The 27,956-nt window shown below is 46.3% G+C and overlaps 3 protein-coding genes across 7 annotated transcripts in view; 1 reads left to right on the top strand and 2 right to left on the bottom strand.

Moving 5' to 3' along the window:
* The first annotated feature begins 172 nt into the window (after nt 1–172).
* The window catches only part of LOC121943336 (P2X purinoceptor 5-like), a 40,617-nt gene continuing 12,833 nt past the window's right edge, over nt 173–27,956 (top strand). The window contains exons 1-5 of one of the 3 annotated variants that reach the window (XM_088078650.1): nt 173–600; nt 3,940–4,141; nt 9,272–9,386; nt 9,477–9,678; nt 17,989–18,161. In XM_088078650.1, the coding sequence (XP_087934776.1) occupies nt 18,133–18,161 (29 nt within the window). In that variant the 5' untranslated portion in view covers nt 173–600; nt 3,940–4,141; nt 9,272–9,386; nt 9,477–9,678; nt 17,989–18,132. Of the gene's footprint in view, nt 601–3,850; nt 4,142–9,271; nt 9,387–9,476; nt 9,683–17,988; nt 18,162–27,956 lie in introns of those variants that run through there. The other 2 variants (XM_088078651.1, XM_088078652.1) reach the window with 2 other exon arrangements.
* LOC121943731 (zona pellucida sperm-binding protein 4-like) lies at nt 20,013–22,679 on the bottom strand. Its single transcript, XM_042487333.2, has 10 exons — nt 22,402–22,679; nt 22,189–22,310; nt 21,995–22,097; nt 21,709–21,926; nt 21,539–21,627; nt 21,324–21,457; nt 20,958–21,147; nt 20,705–20,843; nt 20,554–20,617; nt 20,013–20,452 (listed from the first exon to the last, which is right to left on the bottom strand). Exons 1-10 carry the CDS (start codon nt 22,646–22,648, stop codon nt 20,358–20,360), a joined length of 1,401 nt encoding a protein of 466 aa, XP_042343267.2. The 5' UTR covers nt 22,649–22,679; the 3' UTR covers nt 20,013–20,357.
* LOC121943625 (uncharacterized) lies at nt 23,095–27,019 on the bottom strand. 3 transcript variants are annotated; one of them, XM_088078649.1, is made up of 11 exons: nt 26,802–27,019; nt 25,836–26,186; nt 25,538–25,639; nt 25,354–25,413; nt 24,820–24,876; nt 24,660–24,719; nt 24,312–24,497; nt 24,187–24,234; nt 24,050–24,109; nt 23,906–23,932; nt 23,095–23,822 (listed from the first exon to the last, which is right to left on the bottom strand). In XM_088078649.1, exons 1-11 carry the CDS (start codon nt 26,887–26,889, stop codon nt 23,764–23,766), a joined length of 1,098 nt encoding a protein of 365 aa, XP_087934775.1. In that variant the 5' UTR covers nt 26,890–27,019; the 3' UTR covers nt 23,095–23,763. The 3 variants fall into 3 exon arrangements, with proteins under 3 accessions (XP_087934775.1, XP_042343127.2, XP_087934774.1); XM_042487193.2 differs by having other exon boundaries at nt 24,660–24,686; nt 26,802–27,008; XM_088078648.1 differs by having other exon boundaries at nt 24,182–24,234; nt 24,660–24,686; nt 26,802–26,886.

The following is a 27,956-nucleotide window of genomic DNA, read 5'->3' as shown; positions in this document are numbered from 1 at the left end:
ATATTTGTTGTTGACTTAAATATATTAAAATGTGTGTCTTGGTTGCAAAAAAAGAAATAAAGATAAAGTATGTCGGCGTTCTCCGTCGTTTGTTTCCAGCGCGGGAGAACCCACTTAAACGGGCCCCGCCCCTTTACGGGATGACGTAACGACTAGGCCAACGGAATTTTTCAAATGTCAAAGGTAGGAGCCGGTTCTGGTTTTGTCCGTTTGCTTCGCTGGTGCTGCTCGGTGTAAACGCCAAAAATAATGTCCAAAGTCGATTTAAAGTCAAGCGGAGGCAAAATTATCATCACCGACGTCAGTCCAGATCGTGTCTGCGGAACTTGAAGCGCGGTTGGATGTGTTTTATGAAGCGGGTAAGCTAGCTAAAGTTAGCCGTGTGTTAGCTAACATGACGGAAAAAGTTCAAGCCGGACGCCTTAAAGTGCGCTAAAGCGGAGGGAAGAGGACATCGCCGTGGACAGTTTTGGGGATATTTGGGAGTTTTCGTGTTCAAACATTGGACATTGTGGACATTTTACACGGGCTCCAGTGGACTTGGTGTCATTTTTGCTGGATTGGAATCAAGCTAACAGTCGCTGGATGAAAACATCGTCGGTAAGTTGTTGGTCACATGACCTGGAAGCTGTCAAAATATTGAGACTAAAACTGTCTAAAAACTCTAAAACTGACTTCACCGCGGTAATTATTTTTAAATATCCGACATGCAAAGTAGCTTTTTGTTGTTGTTGTTTAATCACAGCCTGGAATAAGTCAAAGATTTGCAGCAACATCTATTGTGACAGTACACCTAGTGGAAAAAGCATGTATTTCCTCCATGTTCAAAACATGGTTAAAATGATGTCATCAGGTGGGAAATAGTTTAACAGACAAATTTCAAAGCAAAAGACACCTAGAAATAATGCAATGCACTGTTTATATGCTGCAATGGCTGTGGGATAAAAAAATGCAGTTTGAATTGTTTTCAATTGTTTGTTTATTTTGCACTAAATAGTATGAATGTAACCATTTTGTTTACACAGTGTATTTTAGACACAATAGATGTTGCAACAAATCATTGACTTATTCCAGGCTGTGATAAAAAGAAAAACAACAAAAAAGCTACTTTGCTTTTAGGATATTTAAGACTAATTCAGTTTTTATTTGTTGATTTTTTTTTTCCTCATAAAAACATAGTGACAAAAACCTGGCATTTAAAGGGTTAAGATTTTGAAAATGAATGAATATATGATATTTATGATTAGGACTGATGTTGGTAAAACAATAAACTCAATGAACGTAGAAAATATTATTAATGTACAATATTTTTTAAAGCTTAATTTTGAAAAGCGCATTTTGTGCTCAGAGTGATATAAGTGTGTGTGATATTTAAGTGGTTCCTAAGAGTTAATGATGATGCTTTCACAGCTGGTTGTTGTTGTTGTTGTTGTTGTTGTTGTTGTTGTTGTTGTTGTTGTTGTCGTCGTGTGTTTTGATTGTTTGAGCTTTTTGGCTGTATGGTTATAACTTTTTGGCCTCTAACATCTCCTCAAATGAAACTCTATACTTATTTGCCTTCTGACCTTGGTTGCAAGCACTGCTAGTTGCAGCTCTGATTTTTTTTTAATCCTTTGTCTCACTGAGGTTTTGAATAATTTGGTAAAATGCTAAACACCTGCCATGATTCTAAAATAGCCTTTCAGCAATTGTGTTGCTTAAATATCAGCAGGTATCTGTTTCTAGACAGAACTAAGCTGATATGAGCTGTTTCCTCCTGTGTCAGTTTCTGACAGGGGTTCCCAAACTTTTTTTAATGGGGGCCATATTAGATTTTGAGAAAAACCCTGACGGTCAGCTGCTTCTCACATCATTGATTTTTGCCCCAGTGTTATGTTTTGTGTTGACTGAATATGCAGCTTTTTGTTTTGGTGTTTTTAGTTTTTTGCAGTGTTTCTGTTTTTGCTATGTGTTTGCTGAGAAAAAGTACTCGAAACACAACATATTTCTACGTTTAAAGCTTTTATATTTTAAACTTACATATTAGTTTTATACATTGTATTGTCACGTAAGGCACAGTATTACATTGTACACACTTTTTATAATTTAAATGCTTTATACACCCTGCACATTATCCATATTGTAATTGAAATATTCATATATTTGCACTAATTGTCTATTACTGTATTTCTTGGCATTTTTATTTTTACACCTAACAAACCACAGCATATTATGCATACTTAATTTCTTTTAATATTTGCATATTGAGCCAATTGGATACTACTATATTTTTATTTTTACACTTATATTTTTACATGCAACATACTTTTACCGCTGTGGATTAGCATTGAATGCTAATATTTTGTAGTAGAGGGGGAAACTATTAGAACCTTACTGTACATGCTCAAAAGTTGAAATAAAAACTATTTCCACAGCCTGTTGACCATTACTTTGATATCAAACATTCTTCGCAATATGAACAAAATACTAGAAAAAAGAAAGAAATTACAGTCTAATGTGTGAATGCATGACACGTTGATGTTGATGAAGCATGACGTGTTCTATGAACTGGGCAGGAAAAATTGTTGAACAATTAACTAGGGCTGCAGCTATCGAATATTTTAGTAATCGAGTATTCTACTGAAAATTCCAATCGATTAATTGAGTAATCGGATAAAACATATTTTTGTTTAGTTAAAGAGCAATTATAAATATACATGAGGCAGTAAAACATTTCACCTAATAATGAACCATTGGTTTCCTTTTTTAACTACCCAGTTAGCTTTATTATGTTATGTTATGTTATGTTATGTTTATTATGTTATTTTTCACCCTCATCACTCTACAGCGCTGTGTTTTTACAGATTAAATAAAGCCTGTATGAGGTAACAGTAACGTTAATCTCATTAATTAGCACTACGTAAACTTAATTTTGCCTAGTCTCGGGTGACGGTCCTCCGCTCTTGGAGTAAACAGGGTGCCTTCGGTGGAGATGCTGAAGCATTGAAGACGTACTGTTGTGGTATGCAAGCGCTGTCTTACAGTGAATACATGCAGCAGTGTTCGCCTTGGTGTCCAGCTTGAAATGCTCCCACACTTTTGACATTTTCTGCCTTTTCTTTGTGCCTTTCTCTTCGCTTTCATCGCCTTCTTCGTCGTTACCTCTACATCCATGGTTAAAACCAAACATATCTGCCGCCTCTTTCTTCTTCCTTTACGTGCGTGACGTCAGCGCGTTGTGCCGCATTAAAAGTAGTCCGGGCGAAATACCATGTTTTGAGCTGGCAAAATTAAACGATTCCTTGAGGCAGAGAAAATTCCTTGACCATTTTTTGTAATCGAGTTACTCGAATTATTTGAGGAATCGTTTCAGCCCTACAATTAACAGTTTCTGAAGTTTCTTGGGAGTTGATGACAGTTTTTGTGAGATCTTTCGAAAAGAAAATTGACTGAGAAACAAAAAGCACAAACCTCAGGTTAGAATTACAAGACTGCCATTAAATCAAACTTTTGACAGAGCTCCCCTTGTAAAACCCGTTGAGCACACTGCCATCTTATGTTTAAGTAAACACATGGCTGCAAGTTGTTTAGATACTTGTTTACTGAAGTTATAATTAAATTTTATTAACAGTAAAAGTTCAGGGTGTCAGTCGCTGTTCCTCGGGTAGTTGTAGAACCTTACCGTCTCAATAACTGAGCCCTCAGAGCTGGGGAGGTTTCCCAGAAATCAATGACAATCTTCATGTCACTATTATTTATTAATTAATTTTTTTTGTATGACAGTTTATTTCCACTCCTTTTTCAGTGTCAACTTTTTGTCACCATTTTGTCTTGGGGGTTGGGGGGTGTTTATTTTCAATATCAAAACTTGCTGTCGCTGTTCTAGCTCCATAGGAATGAGGAAAAATGAATTTTCCCTGTAAATAATGCCTCTTTGTCCTCTCTGTGTGTGTCTCTCAGGTCAGGAGCGTAATGGCATCAATTCCCAGTACGAGCAGGAGGGGAAGGTCCAGTTTGTGACTGACGTGGTGTGCGCCATGGCCCATGCCCTCCACAGTATGCAGAGGGACCTGTGTCCCAAAAACTCCAGCATCTGCTTGGAGATAAACCTGACAGGAGGGAGGAAAATGCTCAATCAGCTTCAGCAGCATCAGCTTCAAAGGTAGGTAAGACGCTTCTCTACTTCCGCAGTATGTTTCGGGATTAGCTGAAGGGCAATAAGGCCCAGTCGGGCTTACCCCGATTAAGTAACGTGCTGTCACTACCCAGTGGGCCAATGGCCAACAAGGTCGGAATCAGGGCTGGGCAGCTGGGCAGCATGAGCGGGAGTGTGCCCTGGGCGTGCTGACCCCTGGCATCATCAAATCCTCCAGAAGGGCTTTTTCCCCTGCATCCCGGGGGAGGATGTGAACATGGAATCCATGTGGTCCATGTTCAGTACCTCCATTGTGGAGGCAGCTGCTAAAAGCAGCAGTCCGAAGGTTGCCGGTGCCTGTCTTTGCAAGCAGCCTCGCATACCAAAACAAATGCTTTGTTTTAGGTACTGCGGGTAGTCACCAGTGGGGTGCGGGAAGCTGTCGGGCGTCAGACAGCAACCTACACACCTGCTGGTGGAAACCCAACAGAGAGGTGTTTTCCGAGACTGCACCGGTTGGCCTGAAGGGCTGCAGCCGAGGCAGTCGCCAAAGCAAAAACTTGGGTGTTCGGGGGATGCCATGAAGGAGGAAGGTGTTGCTGGGGAGAGGGATGTCTGGAGTGCTCTGCTCTGCCTGTTGTCCCCGTGACCCGGCCTTGAATAAAAGGTAATAAATGGCACAGGTTACCCTCTAAGGGAGAGTCTCTAGACTTTTACTAGCTTTTCATTTGATCTGGATCTGAAAAGACCATGATGACTCAGCCAGTTAGTATTGAAAATACCTACCCCAGTACGGGGACACCAGGTCCCCCCACCCCCCCGGAGCCAGACCGGGAGGGAGGTGGAGCATGTAGGTGAGTGTCTCCAGGGTGGGACTTTGACCATAGGGCCCAGTTGGGCTTACCCCGAATAAGTAACATGCTGTCACCACCCAGGAGCCCAGTGGCCCGCAGGGTCGGGTTTAGGGCTGGGTAGCCGGGCAGCATGAAGGGGAGGGTGCCCTGGGCGTGCTGACCCCTGGCATCATCGAATCCTCCTGAAGGGCTTTTTCCCGTGCATCCCAGGGGAGGATGTGAACATGGAATCCAAGTGGTCCATGTTCAGTACCTCCATTGTAGAGGCAGCTGCTAAAAGCAGCAGTCCGAAGGTTGCCGGTGCCTGTCTTTGCAAGCAGCCTCGCATACCAAAACAAATGCTTTGTTTTAGGTACTGCGGGTAGTCACCAGTGGGGTGCAGGAAGCTGTCGGGCGTCAGACAGCAACCTACACACCTGCTGGTGGAAACCCAACAGAGAGGTGTTTTCCGAGACTGCACCGGTTGGCCTGAAGGGCTGCAGCCGAGGCAGTCGCCAAAGCAAAAACTTGGGTGTTCGGGGGATGCCATGAAGGAGGAAGGTGTTGCTGGGGAGAGGGACGTCTGGAGTGCTCTGCTCTGCCTGTTGTCCCCGTGAACCGGCCTTGAATAAAAGGTAATAAATGGCACAGGTTACCCTCTAAGGGAGAGTCTCTAGACATTTACTAGCTTTTCATTTGATCTGGATCTGAAAAGACCATGATGACTCAGCCAGTTAGTATTGAAAATACCTACCCCAGCACGGGACACCAGCTCTCCCCGGAGCCAGACCGGGAGGGAGGTGGAGCATGTAGGTGAGTGTCTCCAGGGTGGGACTTTGACCATAGGGCCCAGTTGGGCTTACCCCGAATAAGTAACATGCTGTCACCACCCAGGAGCCCAGTGGCCCGCAGGGTCAGGTTTAGGGCTGGGTAGCCGGGCAGCATGAAGGGGAGGGTGCCCTGGGCGTGCTGACCCCTGGCATCATCGAATCCTCCTGAAGGGCTTTTTCCCGTGCATCCCAGGGAGGATGTGAACATGGAATCCAAGTGGTCCATGTTCAGTACCTCCATTGTGGAGGCAGCTGCTAAAAGCAGCAGTCCGAAGGTTGCCGGTGCCTGTCTTTGCAAGCAGCCTCGCATACCAAAACAAATGCTTTGTTTTAGGTACTGCGGGTAGTCACCAGTGGGGTGCGGGAAGCTGTCGGGCGTCAGACAGCAACCTACACACCTGCTGGTGGAAACCCAACAGAGAGGTGTTTTCGAGACTGCACCGGTTGGCCTGAAGGGCTGCAGACGAGGCAGTCGCCAAAGCAAAAACTTGGGTGTTCGGGGGATGCCATGAAGGAGGAAGGTGTTGCTGGGGAGAGGGACGTCTGGAGTGCTCTGCTCTGCCTGTTGTCCCCGTGAACCGCCTTGAATAAAAGGTAATAAATGGCACAGGTTACCCTCTAAGGGAGAGTCTCTAGACTTTTACTAGCTTTTCATTTGATCTGGATCTGAAAAGACCATGATGACTCAGCCAGTTAGTATTGAAAATACCTACCCCAGTACGGGGACACCAGCTCTCCCCCCCGGAGCCAGACCGGGAGGGAGGTGGAGCATGTAGGTGAGTGTCTCCAGGGTGGGACTTTGACCATAGGGCCCAGTTGGGCTTACCCCGAATAAGTAACATGCTGTCACCACCCAGGAGCCCAGTGGCCCGCAGGGTCGGGTTTAGGGCTGGGTAGCCGGGCAGCATGAAGGGGAGGGTGCCCTGGGCGTGCTGACCCCTGGCATCATCGAATCCTCCTGAAGGGCTTTTCCCGTGCATCCCAGGGGAGGATGTGAACATGGAATCCAAGTGGTCCATGTTCAGTACCTCCATTGTGGAGGCAGCTGCTAAAAGCAGCAGTCCGAAGGTTGCCGGTGCCTGTCTTTGCAAGCAGCCTCGCATACCAAAACAAATGCTTTGTTTTAGGTACTGCGGGTAGTCACCAGTGGGGTGCGGAAGCTGTCGAGGCGTCAGACAGCAACCTACACACCTGCTGGTGGAAACCCAACAGAGAGGTGTTTTCGAGACTGCACCGGTTGGCCTGAAGGGCTGCAGCCGAGGCAGTCGCCAAAGCAAAAACTTGGGTGTTCGGGGGATGCCATGAAGGAGGAAGGTGTTGCTGGGGAGAGGGACGTCTGGAGTGCTCTGCTCTGCCTGTTGTCCCCGTGAACCGGCCTTGAATAAAAGGTAATAAATGGCACAGGTTACCCTCTAAGGGAGAGTCTCTAGACTTTTACTAGCTTTTCATTTGATCTGGATCTGAAAAGACCATGATGACTCAGCCAGTTAGTATTGAAAATACCTACCCCAATGCAGGGACACCAGATCTTCCCGGAGCCAGACCGGGAGGGAGGTGGAGCATGTAGGTGAGTGTCTCCAGGGTGGGACTTTGACCATAGGGCCCAGTTGGGCTTACCCCGAATAAGTAACATGCTGTCACCACCCAGGAGCCCAGTGGCCCGCAGGGTCGGGTTTAGGGCTGGGCAGCTGGGCAGCATGAAGGGGAGGGTGCCCTGGGCGTGCTGACCCCTGGCATCATCGAATCCTCCTGAAGGGCTTTTTCCCGTGAATCCCAGGGGAGGATATGAACATGGAATCCAAGTGGTCCATGTTCAGTACCTCCATTGTGGAGGCAGCTGCTAAAAGCAGCAGTCCGAAGGTTGCCGGTGCCTGTCTTTGCAAGCAGCCTCGCATACCAAAACAAATGCTTTGTTTTAGGTACTGCGGGTAGTCACCAGTGGGTGCGGGAAGCTGTCGGGCGTCAGACAGCAACCTACACACCTGCTGGTGGAAACCCAACAGAGAGGTGTTTTCGAGACTGCACCGGTTGGCCTGAAGGGCTGCAGCCGAGGCAGTCGCCAAAGCAAAAACTTGGGTGTTCGGGGGATGCCATGAAGGAGGAAGGTGTTGCTGGGGAGAGGGACGTCTGGAGTGCTCTGCTCTGCCTGTTGTCCCCGTGACCCGGCCTTGAATAAAAGGTAATAAATGGCACAGGTTACCCTCTAAGGGAGAGTCTCTAGACTTTTACTAGCTTTTCATTTGATCTGGATCTGAAAAGACCATGATGACTCAGCCAGTTAGTATTGAAAATACCTACCCCAGTACGGGGACACCAGATCTTCCCCCCGGAGCCAGACCGGGAGGGAGGTGGAGCATGTAGGTGAGTGTCTCCTGGGTGGGACTTTGACCATAGGGCCCAGTTGGGCTTACCCCGAATAAGTAACATGCTGTCACCACCCAGGAGCCCAGTGGCCTGCAGGGTCGGGTTTAGGGCTGGGCATCCGGGCAGCATGAAGGGGAGGGTGCCCTGGGCGTGCTGACCCCTGGCATCATCGAATCCTCCTGAAGGGCTTTTTCCCGTGCATCCCAGGGGAGGATGTGAACATGGAATCCAAGTGGTCCATGTTCAGTACATCCATTAGGAGGCAGCTGCTAAAAGCAGCAGTCCGAAGGTTGCCGGTGCCTGTCTTTGCAAGCAGCCTCGCATACCAAAACAAATGCTTTGTTTTAGGTACTGCGGGTAGTCACCAGTGGGGTGCGGGAAGCTGTCGGGCGTCAGACAGCAACCTACACACCTGCTGGTGGAAACCCAACAGAGAGGTGTTTTCCGAGACTGCACCAGTTGGCCTAAAGGGCTGCAGCCGAGGCAGTCGCCAAAGCAAAAACTTGGGTGTTCGGGGGATGCCATGAAGGAGGAAGGTGTTGCTGGGGAGAGGGACGTCTGGAGTGCTCTGCTCTGCCTGTTGTCCCCGTGAACCGGCCTTGAATAAAAGGTAATAAATGGCACAGGTTACCCTCTAAGGGAGAGTCTCTAGACTTTTACTAGCTTTTCATTTGATCTGGATCTGAAAAGACCATGATGACTCAGCCAGTTAGTATTGAAAATACCTACCCCAGTACGGGGACACCAGGTCCTCCCCCCGGAGCCAGACCGGGAGGGAGGTGGAGCATGTAGGTGAGTGTCTCCAGGGTGGGACTTTGGCCTTAGGGCCCAGTCAGGCTTACCCTGACTGCTGCTCTTCCTGAGGTTTCTTCCTTTTTCTTCCCCCGTTAAAGGGCTTCTTTTTGGGAGTTTTTCCTCAGGTGATGTGAGGGTCTAAGGGTAGAGAGATGTCGTATGCTATAAAGCCCTCTGAGGCAAACCATGTTTTGTCTTTATGGGCTTTAAAAATAAAATTGACTTGATTGCCCAATAGGGACAGCAAACGCTCTCTTTTTAGAGTGGTAGAGAGTGTTGTGCTGCGGTCAAAAAATTCAAATAATCTCCTTTCCACTTTTCCTTCTTCTCCACAGAAAACATCACAAGGTCAAGGAAAGATGTGAGGGAGACTTCATCAGGACATAGGAACAGACGACTCCACCTCTCCTCGGCTCTGTGATGATGCGATGGCTGGTGTTATTGATGAGGGTCTGCTGTGATCAAACTACAATGTTCAGATGATGAACGACAAAAGCACATCCTCACGGCCTCTTTGTCCTCTCTGTGTGTGTCTCTCAGGTCAGGAGCGTAATGGCATCAATTCCCAGTACGAGCAGGAGGGGAAGGTCCAGTTTGTGACTGACGTGGTGTGCGCCATGGCCCATGCCCTTCACAGTATGCAGAGGGACCTGTGTTCCAAAAACTCCAGCATCTGGTCGGAGATAAACCTGACAGGAGGGAGGAAAATGCTCAATCAGCTTCAGCAGCGTCAGCTTCAAAGGTAGGTAAGACGCTTCTCTACTTCCGCATTATGTTTCGGGATTAGCTGAAGGGCAATAAGGCCCAGTCGGGCTTACCCCGACTAAGTAACGTGCTGTCACCACCCAGTGGGCCAATGGCCAGCAAGGTCGGAATCAGGGCTGGGCAGCTGGGCAGCTGGGCAGCATGAGCGGGAGTGTGCCCTGGGCGACTGACCCCTGGCATCATCAAATCCTCCTGAAGGGCTTTTTCCCCTGCATCCCGGGGGAGGATGTGAACATGGAATCCATGTGGTCCATGTTCAGTACCTCCATTGTGGAGGCAGCTGCTAAAAGCAGCAGTCCGAAGGTTGCCGGTGCCTGTCTTTGCAAGCAGCCTCGCATACCAAAACAAATGCTTTGTTTTAGGTACTGCGGGTAGTCACCAGTGGGGTGCGGGAAGCTGTCGGGCGTCAGACAGCAACCTACACACCTGCTGGTGGAAACCCAACAGAGAGGTGTTTTCCGAGACTGCACCGGTTGGCCTGAAGGGCTGCAGCCGAGGCAGTCGCCAAAGCAAAAACTTGGGTGTTCGGGGGATGCCATGAAGGAGGAAGGTGTTGCTGGGGAGAGGGACGTCTGGAGTGCTCTGCTCTGCCTGTTGTCCCCGTGACCCGGCCTTGAATAAAAGGTAATAAATGGCACAGGTTACCCTCTAAGGGAGAGTCTCTAGACATTTACTAGCTTTTCATTTGATCTGGATCTGAAAAGACCATGATGACTCAGCCAGTTAGTATTGAAAATACCTACCCCAGTACGGGGACACCAGCTCTCCCCCCCGGAGCCAGACCGGGAGGGAGGTGGAGCATGTAGGTGAGTGTCTCCAGGGTGGGACTTTGACCATAGGGCCCAGTTGGGCTTACCCCGAATAAGTAACATGCTGTCACCACCCAGGAGCCCAGTGGCCCGCAGGGTCGGGTTTAGGGCTGGGTAGCCGGGCAGCATGAAGGGGAGGGTGCCCTGGGCGTGCTGACCCCTGGCATCATCGAATCCTCCTGAAGGGCTTTTTCCCGTGCATCCCAGGGGAGGATGTGAACATGGAATCCAAGTGGTCCATGTTCAGTACCTCCATTAGGAGGCAGCTGCTAAAAGCATCAGTCCGAAGGTTGCCGGTGCCTGTCTTTGCAAGCAGCCTCGCATACCAAAACAAATGCTTTGTTTTAGGTACTGCGGGTAGTCACCAGTGGGGTGCGGGAAGCTGTCGGGCGTCAGACAGCAACCTACACACCTGCTGGTGGAAACCCAACAGAGAGGTGTTTTCGAGACTGCACCGGTTGGCCTGAAGGGCTGCAGCCGAGGCAGTCGCCAAAGCAAAAACTTGGGTGTTCGGGGGATGCCATGAAGGAGGAAGGTGTTGCTGGGGAGAGGGACGTCTGGAGTGCTCTGCTCTGCCTGTTGTCCCGTGACCCGGCCTTGAATAAAAGGTAATAAATGGCACAGGTTACCCTCTAAGGGAGAGTCTCTAGACTTTTACTAGCTTTTCATTTGATCTGGATCTGAAAAGACCATGATGACTCAGCCAGTTAGTATTGAAAATACCTACCCCAGTACGGGACACCAGCTCTCCCAGAGCCAGACCGGGAGGGAGGTGGAGCATGTAGGTGAGTGTCTCCAGGGTGGGACTTTGACCATAGGGCCCAGTTGGGCTTACCCCGAATAAGTAACATGCTGTCACCACCCAGGAGCCCAGTGGCCCGCAGGGTCGGGTTTAGGGCTGGGCAGCCGGGCAGCATGAAGGGGAGGGTGCCCTGGGCGTGCTGACCCCTGGCATCATCGAATCCTCCTGAAGGGCTTTTTCCCGTGCATCCCAGGGAGGATGTGAACATGGAATCCAAGTGGTCCATGTTCAGTACCTCCATTAGGGAGGCAGCTGCTAAAAGCAGCAGTCCGAAGGTTGCCGGTGCCTGTCTTTGCAAGCAGCCTCGCATACCAAAACAAATGCTTTGTTTTAGGTACTGCGGGTAGTCACCAGTGGGGTGCGGGAAGCTGTCGGGCGTCAGACAGCAACCTACACACCTGCTGGTGGAAACCCAACAGAGAGGTGTTTTCCGAGACTGCACCGGTTGGCCTGAAGGGCTGCAGCCGAGGCAGTCGCCAAAGCAAAAACTTGGGTGTTCGGGGGATGCCATGAAGGAGGAAGGTGTTGCTGGGGAGAGGGGCGTCTGGAGTGCTCTGCTCTGCCTGTTGTCCCCGTGAACCGGCCTTGAATAAAAGGTAATAAATGGCACAGGTTACCCTCTAAGGGAGAGTCTCTAGACTTTTACTAGCTTTTCATTTGATCTGGATCTGAAAAGACCATGATGACTCAGCCAGTTAGTATTGAAAATACCTACCCCAGTATGGGACACCAGCTCTCCCCCCCGGAGCCAGACCGGGAGGGAGGTGGAGCATGTAGGTGAGTGTCTCCAGGGTGGGACTTTGACCATAGGGCCCAGTTGGGCTTACCCCGAATAAGTAACATGCTGTCACCACCCAGGAGCCCAGTGGCCCGCAGGGTCGGGTTTAGGGCTGGGTAGCCGGGCAGCATGAAGGGGAGGTGCCCTGGGCGTGCTGACCCCTGGCATCATCGAATCCTCCTGAAGGGCTTTTCCCGTGCATCCCAGGGGAGGATGTGAACATGGAATCCAAGTGGTCCATGTTCAGTACCTCCATTGTGGAGGCAGCTGCTAAAAGCAGCAGTCCGAAGGTTGCCGGTGCCTGTCTTTGCAAGCAGCCTCGCATACCAAAACAAATGCTTTGTTTTAGGTACTGCGGGTAGTCACCAGTGGGGTGCGGGAAGCTGTCGGGCGTCAGACAGCAACCTACACACCTGCTGGTGGAAACCCAACAGAGAGGTGTTTTCCGAGACTGCACCGGTTGGCCTGAAGGGCTGCAGCCGAGGCAGTCGCCAAAGCAAAAACTTGGGTGTTCGGGGGATGCCATGAAGGAGGAAGGTGTTGCTGGGGAGAGGGACGTCTGGAGTGCTCTGCTCTGCCTGTTGTCCCCGTGAACCGCCTTGAATAAAAGGTAATAAATGGCACAGGTTACTCTCTAAGGGAGAGTCTCTAGACTTTTACTAGCTTTTCATTTGATCTGGATCTGAAAAGACCATGATGACTCAGCCAGTTAGTATTGAAAATACCTACCCCAGCACGGGACACCAGGTCTTCCCCTGGAGCCAGACCGGGAGGGAGGTGGAGCATGTAGGTGAGTGTCTCCAGGGTGGGACTTTGACCATAGGGCCCAGTTGGGCTTACCCGAATAAGTAACATGCTGTCACCACCCAGGAGCCCAGTGGCCCGCAGGGTCGGGTTTAGGGCTGGGCAGCCGGGCAGCATGAAGGGAGGGTGCCCTGGGCGTGCTGACCCCTGGCATCATCGAATCCTCCTGAAGGGCTTTTTCCCGTGCATCCCAGGGGAGGATGTGAACATGGAATCCAAGTGGTCCATGTTCAGTACCTCCATTAATGGAGGCAGCTGCTAAGAGCAGCAGTCCGAAGGTTGCCGGTGCCTGTCTTTGTAAGCAGCCTCGCATACCAAAACAAATGCTTTGCTTTAGGTACTCATGGTAGTCACCAGTGGGGTGCGGGAAGCTGTCGGGCGTCAGACAGCAACCTACACACCTGCTGGTGGAAACCCAACAGAGAGGTGTTTTCCGAGACTGCACCGGTTGGCCTGAAGGGCTGCAGCCGAGGCAGTCGCCAAAGCAAAAACTTGGGTGTTCGGGGGATGCCATGAAGGAGGAAGGTGTTGCTGGGGAGAGGGACGTCTGGAGTGCTCTGCTCTGCCTGTTGTCCCCGTGAACCGGCCTTGAATAAAAGGTAATAAATGGCACAGGTTACCCTCTAAGGGAGAGTCTCTAGACTTTTACTAGCTTTTCATTTGATCTGGATCTGAAAAGACCATGATGACTCAGCCAGTTAGTATTGAAAATACCTACCCCAGTACGGGGACACCAGCTCTCCCCCCCGGAGCCAGACCGGGAGGGAGGTGGAGCATGTAGGTGAGTGTCTCCAGGGTGGGACTTTGACCATAGGGCCCAGTTGGGCTTACCCCGAATAAGTAACATGCTGTCACCACCCAGGAGCCCAGTGGCCCGCAGGGTCGGGTTTAGGGCTGGGTAGCCGGGCAGCATGAAGGGGAGGGTGCCCTGGGCGTGCTGACCCCTGGCATCATCGAATCCTCCTGAAGGGCTTTTTCCCGTGCATCCCAGGGGAGGATGTGAACATGGAATCCAAGTGGTCCATGTTCAGTTCCTGCATTGTGGAGGCAGCTGCTAAAAGCAGCAGTCCGAAGGTTGCCGGTGCCTGTCTTTGCAAGCAGCCTCGCATACCAAAACAAATGCTTTGTTTTAGGTACTGCGGGTAGTCACCAGTGGGGTGCGGGAAGCTGTCGGGCGTCAGACAGCAACCTACACACCTGCTGGTGGAAACCCAACAGAGAGGTGTTTTCGAGACTGCACCGGTTGGCCTGAAGGGCTGCAGCCGAGGCAGTCGCCAAAGCAAAAACTTGGGTGTTCGGGGGATGCCATGAAGGAGGAAGGTGTTGCTGGGGAGAGGGACGTCTGGAGTGCTCTGCTCTGCCTGTTGTCCCTGTGAACCGGCCTTGAATAAAAGGTAATAAATGGCACAGGTTACCCTCTAAGGGAGAGTCTCTAGACTTTTACTAGCTTTTCATTTGATCTGGATCTGAAAAGACCATGATGACTCAGCCAGTTAGTATTGAAAATACCTACCCCAGTACGGGGACACCAGGTCTTCCCCCCGGAGCCAGACCGGGAGGGAGATGGAGCATGTAGGTGAGTGTCTCCAGGGTGGGACTTTGACCATAGGGCCCAGTTGGGCTTACCCCGAATAAGTAACATGCTGTCATCACCCAGGAGTCCAGTGGCCCGCAGGGTCGGGTTTAGGGCTGGGTAGCCGGGCAGCATGAAGGGGAGGGTGCCCTGGGCGTGCTGACCCCTGGCATCATCGAATCCTCCTGAAGGGCTTTTTCCCGTGCATCCCAGGGGAGGATGTGAACATGGAATCCAAGTGGTCCATGTTCAGTACCTCCATTGTGGAGGCAGCTGCTAAAAGCAGCAGTCCGAAGGTTGCCGGTGCCTGTCTTTGCAAGCAGCCTCGCATACCAAAACAAATGCTTTGTTTTAGGTACTGCGGGTAGTCACCAGTGGGGTGCGGGAAGCTGTCGGGCGTCAGACAGCAACCTACACACCTGCTGGTGGAAACCCAACAGAGAGGTGCTTTCGAGACTGCACCGGTTGGCCTGAAGGGCTGCAGCCGAGGCAGTCGCCAAAGCAAAAACTTGGGTGTTCGGGGGATGCCATGAAGGAGGAAGGTGTTGCTGGGGAGAGGGACGTCTGGAGTGCTCTGCTCTGCCTGTTGTCCCCGTGAACCGGCCTTGAATAAAAGGTAATAAATGGCACAGGTTACCCTCTAAGGGAGAGTCTCTAGACTTTTACTAGCTTTTCATTTGATCTGGATCTGAAAAGACCATGATGACTCAGCCAGTTAGTATTGAAAATACCTACCCCAGTATGGGGACACCAGGTCTTCCCCCTGGAGCCAGACCGGGAGGGAGATGGAGCATGTAGGTGAGTGTCTCCAGGGTGGGACTTTGACCATAGGGCCCAGTTGGGCTTACCCCGAATAAGTAACATGCTGTCACCACCCAGGAGCCCAGTGGCCCGCAGGGTCGGGTTTAGGGCTGGGTAGCCGGGCAGCATGAAGGGGAGGGTGCCCTGGGCGTGCTGACCCCTGGCATCATCGAATCCTCCTGAAGGGCTTTTTCCCGTGCATCCCAGGGGAGGATGTGAACATGGAATCCAAGTGGTCCATGTTCAGTACCTCCATTGTGGAGGCAGCTGCTAAAAGCAGCAGTCCGAAGGTTGCCGGTGCCTGTCTTTGCAAGCAGCCTCGCATACCAAAACAAATGCTTTGTTTTAGGTACTGCGGGTAGTCACCAGTGGGGTGCGGGAAACTGTCGGGCGTCAGACAGCAACCTACACACCTGCTGGTGGAAACCCAACAGAGAGGTGTTTTCCGAGACTGCACCGGTTGGCCTGAAGGGCTGCAGCCGAGGCAGTCGCCAAAGCAAAAACTTGGGTGTTCGGGGGATGCCATGAAGGAGGAAGGTGTTGCTGGGGAGAGGGACGTCTGGAGTGCTCTGCTCTGCCTGTTGTCCCCGTGAACCGGCCTTGAATAAAAGGTAATAAATGGCACAGGTTACCCTCTAAGGGAGAGTCTCTAGACTTTTACTAGCTTTTCATTTGATCTGGATCTGAAAAGACCATGATGACTCAGCCAGTTAGTATTGAAAATACCTACCCCAGTACGGGGACACCAGCTCTCCCCCCCGGAGCCAGACCGGGAGGGAGGTGGAGCATGTAGGTGAGTGTCTCCAGGGTGGGACTTTGACCATAGGGCCCAGTTGGGCTTACCCCGAATAAGTAACATGCTGTCACCACCCAGGAGCCCAGTGGCCCGCAGGGTCGGGTTTAGGGCTGGGTAGCCGGGCAGCATGAAGGGGAGGGTGCCCTGGGCGTGCTGACCCCTGGCATCATCGAATCCTCCTGAAGGGCTTTTTCCCGTGCATCCCAGGGAGGATGTGAACATGGAATCCAAGTGGTCCATGTTCAGTACCTCCATTAGGAGGCAGCTGCTAAAAGCAGCAGTCCGAAGGTTGCCGGTGCCTGTCTTTGCAAGCAGCCTCGCATACCAAAACAAATGCTTTGTTTTAGGTACTGCGGGTAGTCACCAGTGGGGTGCGGGAAGCTGTCGGGCGTCAGACAGCAACCTACACACCTGCTGGTGGAAACCCAACAGAGAGGTGTTTTCCGAGACTGCACCGGTTGGCCTGAAGGGCTGCAGCCGAGGCAGTCGCCAAAGCAAAAACTTGGGTGTTCGGGGGATGCCATGAAGGAGGAAGGTGTTGCTGGGGAGAGGGACGTCTGGAGTGCTCTGCTCTGCCTGTTGTCCCCGTGAACCGGCCTTGAATAAAAGGTAATAAATGGCACAGGTTACCCTCTAAGGGAGAGTCTCTAGACTTTTACTAGCTTTTCATTTGATCTGGATCTGAAAAGACCATGATGACTCAGCCAGTTAGTATTGAAAATACCTACCCCAGTACGGGGACACCAGCTCTCCCCCCCGGAGCCAGACCGGGAGGGAGGTGGAGCATGTAGGTGAGTGTCTCCAGGGTGGGACTTTGACCATAGGGCCCAGTTGGGCTTACCCCGAATAAGTAACATGCTGTCACCACCCAGGAGCCCAGTGGCCCGCAGGGTCGGGTTTAGGGCTGGGCAGCCGGGCAGCATGAAGGGGAGGGTGCCCTGGGCGTGCTGACCCCTGGCATCATCGAATCCTCCTGAAGGGCTTTTTCCCGTGCATCCCAGGGGAGGATGTGAACATGGAATCCAAGTGGTCCATGTTCAGTACCTCCATTGTGGAGGCAGCTGCTAAAAGCAGCAGTCCGAAGGTTGCCGGTGCCTGTCTTTGCAAGCAGCCTCGCATACCAAAACAAATGCTTTGTTTTAGGTACTGCGGGTAGTCACCAGTGGGGTGCGGGAAGCTGTCGGGCGTCAGACAGCAACCTACACACCTGCTGGTGGAAACCCAACAGAGAGGTGTTTTCCGAGACTGCACCGGTTGGCCTGAAGGGCTGCAGCCGAGGCAGTCGCCAAAGCAAAAACTTGGGTGTTCGGGGGATGCCATGAAGGAGGAAGGTGTTGCTGGGGAGAGGGACGTCTGGAGTGCTCTGCTCTGCCTGTTGTCCCCGTGAACCGGCCTTGAATAAAAGGTAATAAATGGCGCAGGTTACCCTCTAAGGGAGAGTCTCTAGACTTTTACTAGCTTTTCATTTGATCTGGATCTGAAAAGACCATGATGACTCAGCCAGTTAGTTTGAAAATACCTACCCCAGTATGGGGACACCAGGTCCCCCCCCCGGAGCCAGACCGGGAGGGAGGTGGAGCATGTAGGTGAGTGTCTCCAGGGTGGGACTTTGGCCTTAGGGCCCAGTCAGGCTTACCCTGACTGCTGCTCTTCCTGAGGTTTCTTCCTTTTTCTTCCCCCGTTAAAGGGGTTCTTTTTGGGAGTTTTTCCTCAGGTGATGTGAGGGTCTAAGGGCAGAGAGATGTCGTATGCTATAAAGCCCTCTGAGGCAAACCATGTTTTGTCTTTATGGGCTTTAAAAATAAAATTGACTTGATTGCCCAATAGGGACCGCAAACGCTCTCTATTTAGAGTGGTAGAGAGTGTTGTGCTGCGGTCAAAAAATTCAAATAATCTCCTTTCCACTTTTCCTTCTTCTCCACAGAAAACATCACAAGGTCAAGGAAAGATGTGAGGGAGACTTCATCAGGGCATAGGAACAGACGACTCCACCTCTCCTCGGCTCTGTGATGATGCGATGGCTGGTGTTATTGATGAGGGTCTGCTGTGATCAAACTACAATGTTCAGATGATGGACGACAAATGCACATCCTCACGGTAATGGCTTTTATGCAGAAGTTTTTGTTTTTTTTCTCGACCAGCAAAGCAAAGGCCCTCTTGAAATTGCAAAACTGATAAACGCCAAGCACCCCTATTATAATTGAAGGAATAATTATGAGAGCCTGAGCACCAACCCCAGGGCGGATTTTTTTTTTGAATAAAAAAATAAAATCTCCAAAATGTTTTCCTTAAATATAACCAAAAATTAACTAGAAAAATAAAAGGAAAAAAAGGCAAAATCTTTGAGGAAAAATGTTCAGCTATTCAAAGTTGTATGCCCCTTTCCTAAGCCACAACAGAAATCATTAGTCCTTCCCCAGTTCTTGAAACAAGATTTGACATGCCTCACCCCTCCTCTCTCAATAATAATAAACAGTTCCTAAGTTATATTTACATATTCAGTTTTGATCCTTGTAGTGGATGATGAGGACAACTCTTGATAAGAAGATATTCAAATGCTTACCCAAAACTGAAACTTCTTTTGGAGATTTCTTAGATGAACCTTGGGGTCAGCTAATGGACCTAAGTGCCTTGTTGAACTTACGACTCTTGTAAGCAGAACTAAATTACAACAAAATTTTATTCCCCAACCGACAGTTTTAATTAACTTAAGATTCATTTGGGGAAACGTCCTTGAACAAAACCTAAAATGTTTTTATTTTAAATGGGTAGTCATGGAAACCTTTGCGGCAGGGCGGTTTTATGTGGTTCCCACCAGTGGCGTGCACGGGAGGGGGTGAACTATCTATATGAACTTGCGTGTTGTGTCCTATAATGCGCGAGGCCTGCGGTTTGGAGTGACAAAGATAAAGAACGTTGTTTTGTTGCGGACAAGCTGTTGGGGAACTGTGATATACTGTGTATTCAGGAGACATTTCTACCTCAACAGGACTTGAAAAGACGGAATGTTTTACATAATGACTTTTATGGTGAATTGACCACGGACCTCACTGCTAAAATAGTCCATGGCAGGATCCCAGGTGGAGTTGCCATCTTATGGAATAAGAAGTATGATGAAATGGTCATTGTGATAGGATTAGTTGTTGACTGGGCGATTGGACTGGAAATCAGCTGTAAAGATAAAAAGTTTGTCATCTTGAACATCTATACGCTGTATGAGTCTCCCCAAAATGAGGATGAATACCTCAGTAGGTGGGCCTGTATAATGGACAATGCCTCCACCTATATTTATGTTGTGGAAGACGTGAATGCGGCTCTATCTGATGCTAAGTCTCTTTTTGTTAATCAACAAAGCAGACCCCGCAGGCCATTTAACCTAGAGCTACAAACTTGGGAAACGTGTAAAAGCCCAAGACCTACAAAAAAGCCTCTTGGAGCCATGCCCTAAACCCAACAGAAAGTCCACCAATTTAAATTTTATTTAAATGTTTGGGCAAATTTTTGCCATTTCTGCTAAAGCCTGACTGATTTTTCAACATATCTATATTATCAGCTGATTTGAGCCTTTTGCAAATCAGCCTCGGCGCATAGTTTTTCCCATATGCATTGATAGGAAAACTCTGTTCACAGACTATATAATGCCGGAAATGATGCTGGGGTGGTTTTGAAATGGTTGCATTCTATAATTTGTCCAGCAGAGTGCACTCTTACTCCATTGTTTGCACTACTTTCAGCACTGTAAATCACATGGGCGTGGAGCTGCGAGGGCCCGTTCATCGCTGCTTGCAGCTTTAATTTTATTTATTTTTTGTCAAGCTTTATTTACACAGAAATTTTCCAATACAACCCTCAAAAATTATTAAAGAAGTTAGCAAGTCAGTTTGTTCATTTGTCCATAGTTCTATTTATTCTATTAAACAAATGAACTCTGAATACTAACAATTTTATCTGTATGAAAGACAAAGTTAGACCCAAGCATGTATTATTGAAAATTATTTTTTCCCCAAAGTGATCAGCAAATTAATTCTGTGTCTTCAGAGGTCCAGCAAGCATTTTACAATCACCCAAAAAAACATTAGTAGCCATTACAGTGATGGAAAAAAAGGAAGCATAATTAATCCTAAAACCTATTGGTTAAATAACACAAACCTCCCCCACTACCATAAAACATGCTTACATCTGCAGAGGCTACTGGCCATTAAGATATATTACAAATCATGGACAGCTCTTGACAGAACTGTTCTCAATTGTCCTTCCAAATATGATTTAAATTAGAAGTCCCTTTGTTGTTATTTACAGGAGATATAGAAGAAGAGGTACACTGGAGACTATACTGTGAAAAATCCTCTGTCCTCGCCCTGGTGTGATTCTTCTTAATTTACGCCTTCCTAAAGAGGAAGAAAACACAGTGTTACATGCAAGCAAGTACGTAAATCAATACCCAAAGATAAATTAATTATAAGGATTGATAGGCTTTAGCTCCACTTACCACTGCTGCAGGATTGTATGCAATGTGGCCCTTTACAGATCTCTACATCACAGTGAAAATAAACCTGTAGGAACATCATATTTTAAAAAAAACACAAAAAATACCAGCAGTAATCAAATAACATCTGTTTTATTTTGAATTTGTTAAGTACCTGGTTTTCAGATTTTGAGGACTTCACAAATGAGAACATCTTGATGACAAACCATTTATGAAGAGAGGGATATTTCATCTCCTTACTAGAAGCAACTGGTAACACAACAGTTGTGTGGCTATCACCACTGAAAGGGCATCTGGATCAGATACAAAGATTAGGTTTGATTGATCAAACTACAAGCAAAGGTGTTTACATGGAAATGACCTTTTAAAATTCTAAATACGCATCTTTTAATTCCATGTGAATTCACCCTTTAACAAGCAGGTTCCATCTCTGTGGGTCACGTGGGTTTTCAGTTGGCGTCGCCCAGCAGTCGTCAAGCAGCAGCACCACATTGTTGTCCTCATGTTTGAGGACAAACACCTCCACATACACAGGCTGGCCGAGCTCAGTTACTGTTGGAGGGTCTCGAGAGGAATAGAAAGCCTTGTAATTGGAATCTGTGGATAAAAGATCAAAGAAATAAATCACAAAAAGGGTTTCAATATGCTTGATGGTTTCTTCACACTTTTGTATAAAAACATAAAGAAAATAAAAACATACAGACATATTTTTGAGAGAGAAGGTGTCATGGACAATAAAAGTAAAATCAAAAATGAAAAGCAACAAACATTACCTTTGGCAAACCTCATTTCAATCCTCAGTTTTCCCTCACTCTTCAGTGCTGATGGTTGCTCAGGTTTTTCTCCCTGAACCTCAATGCCCAGCTGAGTAACTTGGGCCAGTGCAAAGCTACAATGCACAGTACGACTAAAAAAAAAAAAGGAGAATTTTAAAATAAGTGTCCATTACCTTTTCACAGCACAAGCAGCAAACATTTTAATTTCTTACTGGAAAGGAGTATCACGGAATATAGAGCCTTTCTGTGCATGTTGTTTCACCTCAATATTCACCCAGTAAGTTATAATTCCATCTGCTATCTGCAAGACACAAACAAACCTGTTATACTCACAGTAATACTTGACTTGTCTAGAGATTGTGAACTGGAGGTGATGTATTACCACAGACTGAGTGCCACAGTCCGTGAATGGAAAGCTGAAAGTGATGGCATCCTTGGATCTTTTCTGGGGTTTGCAATTCTGGCTTTGACCAGATGGGATCCAGACAGCCTCCAGATTCAGAGGTGGGACTGTGGCATTCTGATGGATGGTGATTTTAAAGCCGTCCTGGTTGCAGAAATCATGTCTTGATACTCGCGGATTATCATTTTTGTTTGCCTCTGTAGAAAACACACTGAGGATTGATATGAATCCCAAAACACGTCAAGATATTTATCTGTAAACGTACCTTTGATTTTCCTTTCACAGATCAGAGGTATTGTCTTGACAATTTCAAGTCTTCCAAAGTCTGCAGGTGCCATGATGACAACATTTAGATATGTCAAGTATTTCTTTTGAACAAAATGGGAAAGAAAAATTAGAGGACAGAAAAGATATAGCCTATATCTGCATCAAAAAATAAACAGACACTTTTCAGCTTACATGTCTTCTCACGAAACATCCATGTAAAGCAACCGTAAAGACAATAAAGCTGTCAGTTTCTCCAAGGAAGTAGTGGCAGTGTTTGGCTATAGCGATGGCCTGGTAGTATCCGCTGTGTTCATCTGTGTGTAAATTCAGACGCACATAAAGAGCATAGCAAACACCTTAAAGCGATGCTTTACCACCAACATATTTTCTTAGTGTCTGACTTACCTTCAACATAAATGGTGAAAGGAAGACCAGCAGATAGCCCTTTTGATATGTAAACAGACATGAACCCACCGTGGCAAATTGATGTATCGTTATTCTTTGTGTTATTGTAAAGTGTTGCTTGAAATTGTTTGGAAGAAGCATGTGTTTCGTGTCTCAAAAGAAGCAGTGATAATGATATAAATATCACCAAAGTGAAGTCAGTACTGTGGGCCTTCATCTTCAGACAGGTGGAGCAGCTGCTTCTCATTTGGCTTAATTGACAAGACTCTTTAGAGGGTGAAAGTGACTCAGAGTTGCAGGATGAGGGATATGTGTGTCTCTGTATCCCCCAACAGTGAAAAATCTCGTTGGACAACCTGAGACTCCAAACCATCAGTAAGTGGTTAAAAAAAGACATGAAAGGCTCTTGACTTTAATGGTGACACACAAAAGTTTTGTACTGATGATGATTATTTTATAATAATGATTTTTACCAAGTTTTTTTGTCTTTTTATATTATTCTAAATTCATTGCTGTGCTTGCTGCTTATTTTTGTGTATGAGTTAGAGGTATTTAGTGACATCTAGTGGTGAGGATTGGAAATTGCAACCAGCAGCAAGAAATTTCTCCAGTGTTTAGTGTTCTGGAAGTTTTTTCTGTGAGCTGCATTGTCCACAGAGGTCTCATCCTCTCTAAAAAAAAAGACAAAAAAAGGCAAGGCAAGGCAGCTTTATTTGTATAGCACAGGGCAATTCAAAGTGCTTTACATAACAATAAAATATAAAAACATAATAAAAGATACAGATTTAGGAGTAAAGAGATAAGATATGAAGGTAAAATTAATTACAAAATGATTAAATCTGATAAATCACTTAATAAAGCAGTTTACAAATCAGTACAACTTCGATGCTGCTCATTGCAGATGGGAAACTACAGTGGCTGGCCCGAAAACATGAATCTAATGGCCCTATCTCAAGCTAGTATTTGGTTTGTCTGTTCTTGGCAACTGTAGAAACATGGCAATGCAACATGCTGGGTTAAAATGTAGATCAAATCGTAACATGGCAGTCCCCATAAACGAGGACTGTAGATACGATTCTTATTTTCAGGTGATTGTACACTAAAGGAAACATAAATATTCTAAAATACTCCATTTCTGCCAATGTATTTTGCTAAATCCCAAATACTGGACCCTAACAACTGTCTGTAAGTACTTTGAAAGGCTGACTGGCCTGCAAAAATACATCATCCCTTCACACAGAAAACAAACACATTAAGACATGTATCAAGTTTAATATGTAAAATGAAAAATTAATTACTATCATTGAAAAGAATGGTGAGACTGGAAAGGTCTTGACAACTATTTAAATCCTCCTTGGTTCTCTAGAGGTGGTTGAGCTGGTCCATGCTCCTGTTGTAAATTGGATTTTTGAATTCATGATCTGGCAGTGAAAGATGTAAGAGCAGTTGAGTGCATTGGAATAAATCATCTTGAACTTGTCCACAGATGGAAGTCAGCACTCACTTTCTTTGGCTTTCTTCTTTCTTCCGGCTGCAAAACATGTCAGTAAATAATTAAATTTTTATTTATTTATTGCATCAGGCTACGCATTGTAAAACATAGGCAAATCAATCTGACAGATGACACAAGATAAATCACATCAAATACCTCTGTGATGATTCTCTGCCTGAGTTGACATGGCTTGTTGCTTGAAATTATCTCGGTTAACTGTGTAATGAAAATGAATGAGTGAAATTCCTGACAGCATTGAAATAATGTAATAAATTAAAAGACGCTCACATTACCATAATAATGCCGACTGAAACTTGCTTGCCGTAATCTGTTGAAGAGCTCTGGAGAGGTGAGAGAAAGCAGAGTTACTCCAGTTTGTCATGTCACCAGTAATACAAACTAATTGAACTGAACGCACCTCTATGAAATCTCTGTTTTGTTCTCTGACTTTCCTTCCTCTCAAACTGATCCAAATTCGGGTAAATCCCACTGGTGCTCTGATTGGCATGAGTCGTGTTGGGATCAGGCAGATCTTCTGGTAGTGGACTGCAATAATTTCTCCTGAGGTCATTTTGCTGGTTGGATGGGTCTTGGTCATCATTTTCTGATGTTTAAAAAAAAGAAGAAGGGATTAGTTTAGAAAATATTGACTCAGAAAATGGTGATATTGTACGTGACAAAAAGACATTGGCTTTTAAACTGGGTTAATCAATAAATGACGTGAACTGAAAAGTTTAAAGAAAGAGTAAGAGCTGTGTGAACGCACCATAAACGAGATTATCATTGCCCGCTCCTGTAAGAAAAGAAGAAACGTGTACAGTGACACAGATTTCTTGTCAAGAAAACATAACAGAAATATTACTTATGCATCACATACAGTATCCAAGTTACAGTGTGTGTGATATGCTGTTATTGAGAAAAATTACCTCTCTGCTGTTGATCTACTGGCACTCTGCCCGGCTTCTCGGGTGCAGCACTGGCACCTGCAGTATGACATTATATGAAGCAACTTAAAGGAACAGTTACACATTTTGGGAAAAGTGCTTGTTTGCATTTTTGCCAAGAGTTAGATGAGATTATCAATACCACTCTGATATCAGTATGGTAAATATAAGGCTACAGCTAGCAGCTAAGCTTAGCACAAAGACTAAAAACAGGGAAAAAGCCTGGCTCTTCAAAGTTTTCCATTGTATTAGACAGAATGCAGACATCTCTATGGACAATATTTTCAACACGCACCAAAACAATCTAGATTTATGCATAGCACTACAAGTAAGAGGAAAAATATGTAGTTTTGATTTGGGTTATTTGTCCCTTTAAATAACCTTTAAGAGATGAGACTCTTTATAACATCCTGTACTGTTTATCACTATGCCTTAATGTAAAACTGACTGTGTACCAAGCAACATCCTACAGTAGATGGTTCATATGTAAAGCTGAATTGTGAAATAATTGCTTACCCTCAGTTCCTGCACCTTCAGGGTTGTTTGCATTGTCCGTTGCTTTCTTTTTACAGCACACTGAAACAGAAAGGTTTCTATAAATAGCCAGCCCATCGATTCATCAAAGAAGCAAACAAACTGCTCACTTTTCTTCTGTCATGTGTGGTGGGAGAGTGCCAGACTGGGCAAGCGGCCTACTCACTTATGCACTTGATGCAGCAGTAGCCACCAATGCTCAGCAGGATAAAAGCAGCCACGCCGACAAAGATGTAAATCAGTAGCTTCATCTCTTTGCTCACTGCACCTGCATGATAGGTTGTGGTTTTACAAAGATGTATTTCACAGGAAACTCTTGCTTATTTACTTGTCCTCTCCTATGTGTTTGGCCTATGAGGTTTGTGGCCAGGGGAAAGAAGGAGGCCACACGTGTCTGTCTGCAAAGGCTGCTGCTCAGCATTATGAAAGCTCTCCCTTAAACTTTCAAACAGAAATCCTCTCACCACTTTCAGCTTCAGCAACCAGCTCCACTTGAAGACAGTCGTGCCCCTGCTCACAGCGGTAACACCCCAGGTCAGAGCTGCTCAGCTCATCGATGCAGATGGAGTAGTTGCGCTCTGAGCCCTGGTTTGGAAAGGCTTTCACCCGACCATACCTGTGGTCCAAGAACTTAATGCGACCTTCAGATGAGAGCTGGACAATGTCCACCCCAGTTTGGGCCCATGACACCCAGCTGAGGCTACTTTTTGAAAAGATGCATTGGAGGAGAACAGAGGAGCCAAGCGAAGCGCTGAGTGTGCTTGTCTCACAATCATCCAAATGCAGCTTACAAGAGTTCTCAAAGTTTGGCTTTCCTTAACCGGAAGAAAGAAATACAAGAACAAGTGTCGAGTTTTTGGCCGCGCTATACTCAAATAACCAAGAGTGAAAACAGTAGAAAAACTCGATATTACTACAAATATTCAAAATAGAAATTAATGAAATTGAATTGAATTTGAAATTAATGATCAAGGTTGAGAGTAAATTGATTGAATGTAACAGAATAACAGTATTAAAGGAAAATGAGGCAGAAAAGAATTTAAAAAAAAAAAAAAAAAAAAGTAAGTTCAATTAAGACACTAATTGAAAACAAATATAGCCCATAACACAAAAAAAGCTTAGCTTCGCCCATGGATTATTATAAATTAGCCATTAGCCATATAAGATTATAGGTTTATTAATATACAGAATGTATTAAAGAGGATAAAGAATATGATACCTGTTTACATATAATTAAATATTTTAAAATATATTAATATCATAATCTACTATGTATCGAAAATATAGCGTTTTTTTAAAGATAACTTAAATTGACTGAATAATGAATTAAAAGATCAAACACTTAATATAGCAAAAGAGGTGAATTTTTATTCATGAATGTTTTTATATTAATATTGATTTCCTTCTATATTGTCACAAAAAGGACTCACCATTCGACGACACACAAATAAAGCACAGCGCTAACAGGAAAATCCACCAGTCCACATTCATTGTCGGCATCTTGTATGGTGTGAGCATCAATGTGGCGATGCTGTACGCTCATGCCTCTAAGCATCATGGGACAAAACCACAAGACCATCGCAGTTCAAGTGTTCTGCTGACTTTCAGTTTCACATGAACGACAGCCAAAATATTTGACACAAATGGTTTTTTTTTCTTTTTTCAAATTATAAGGTGAGCATGTCAAATATTAAAATCAACCAGTAACTATATATATTTTATATGATGAACATGTGCAGTGGATGAATGTGGGACAAAAGTCTGATATGACTGTCCCCTCCCAGACCACTTCCTGTTGATGGGGGTGTTGAGAAGGGGGTGTTGTGGTGACACGTAAAGTTAAAGAAAAATGTTCATCACCAAGGCTAATTAAAGCAAAAGAAGCACATTTTTATATGTTTACCTTAAGTAAAATCTGGGCTTTTAAAGGCAAAGCCACATTCTGCACATCACTGTGAGTCTGTTAGTCCCAGATAACCACTAAATACATTTCAAAAGAACTTTTGATTAAATAGAAATATCAATGTTCGTGAATCCACTTTGCAGTGCTTCAGTATAAGGTGGAAAATGTTGACATTGGTTCATGTTAAATTTAAATTTCTTATAACGTTCCATTTAAATTGACCTTGACCACCTGAAACATGAACATGCCAACAAAGAGCGATCAGTTGCCTCATTTTCCACTTTGTGCTTTGTGCTGTATTTCACAGGAAACTCTTGCTCGTTTCACTATTCCTTTCTCATGATATGTTTGGCCTATGAGGTCTGCGACCACGGGAAGGAAGGAGGTCGCATGTCTCTGCACAGGGTGCTGCTCAGCTTTGAGAAAGCTCACCTTAAAACCTTCAAACAGATATCATCTTACTGCTCTCAGCATCAGCAACCAACTGCACTTTTTAGGACAGTCATGTCCCTGAGCACCCCATAGTAATCATGTCAAATACTTCAGGAATAGGCCAACTTCACCCACAAAATGATTTGTACCTATGATTCATGGATTGACACGACTATGTTTAAATTGTTAGTCTAGTGTTTTATGTTAGTGTAGGCTACATAAACTTTACAGAATAACTAAAAATTCTTAA

This window comes from Plectropomus leopardus, chromosome 6, assembly GCF_026936395.1.
Source record: "Plectropomus leopardus strain MGB_pleo_1.0 chromosome 6, ASM2693639v1, whole genome shotgun sequence".
Classification (NCBI taxonomy): Eukaryota; Metazoa; Chordata; class Actinopteri; order Perciformes; family Serranidae; genus Plectropomus; species Plectropomus leopardus.
Note: the sequence above shows the minus strand (reverse complement) of the source record. Positions and strands in the feature narration are given on the sequence as shown.

Bases quoted from the DNA above. Each gene is read 5' to 3' on its own strand.
- LOC121943625 (XM_088078649.1), bottom strand. From the start codon at position 26,889: ATGCTCACACCATACAAGATGCCGACAATGAATGTGGACTGGTGGATT. The intron at 24,720-24,819 runs GTAATTTTTCTC...GACAAGAAATCT, and splicing joins AGTAGATCAACAGCAGAGAG to GTGTCACTGTACACGTTTCT. The intron at 23,933-24,049 runs GTATTTGATGTG...CATGTTTTGCAG, and splicing joins GGCAGAGAATCATCACAGAG to CCGGAAGAAAGAAGAAAGCC.
- LOC121943731 (XM_042487333.2), bottom strand. From the start codon at position 22,648: ATGAGAAGCAGCTGCTCCACCTGTCTGAAGATGAAGGCCCACAGTACT. The intron at 22,311-22,401 runs GTAAGTCAGACA...ATTTACACACAG, and splicing joins TTTCACCATTTATGTTGAAG to ATGAACACAGCGGATACTAC. The intron at 21,148-21,323 runs GTAATGTTTGTT...TTTTATCCACAG, and splicing joins TGAAATGAGGTTTGCCAAAG to ATTCCAATTACAAGGCTTTC.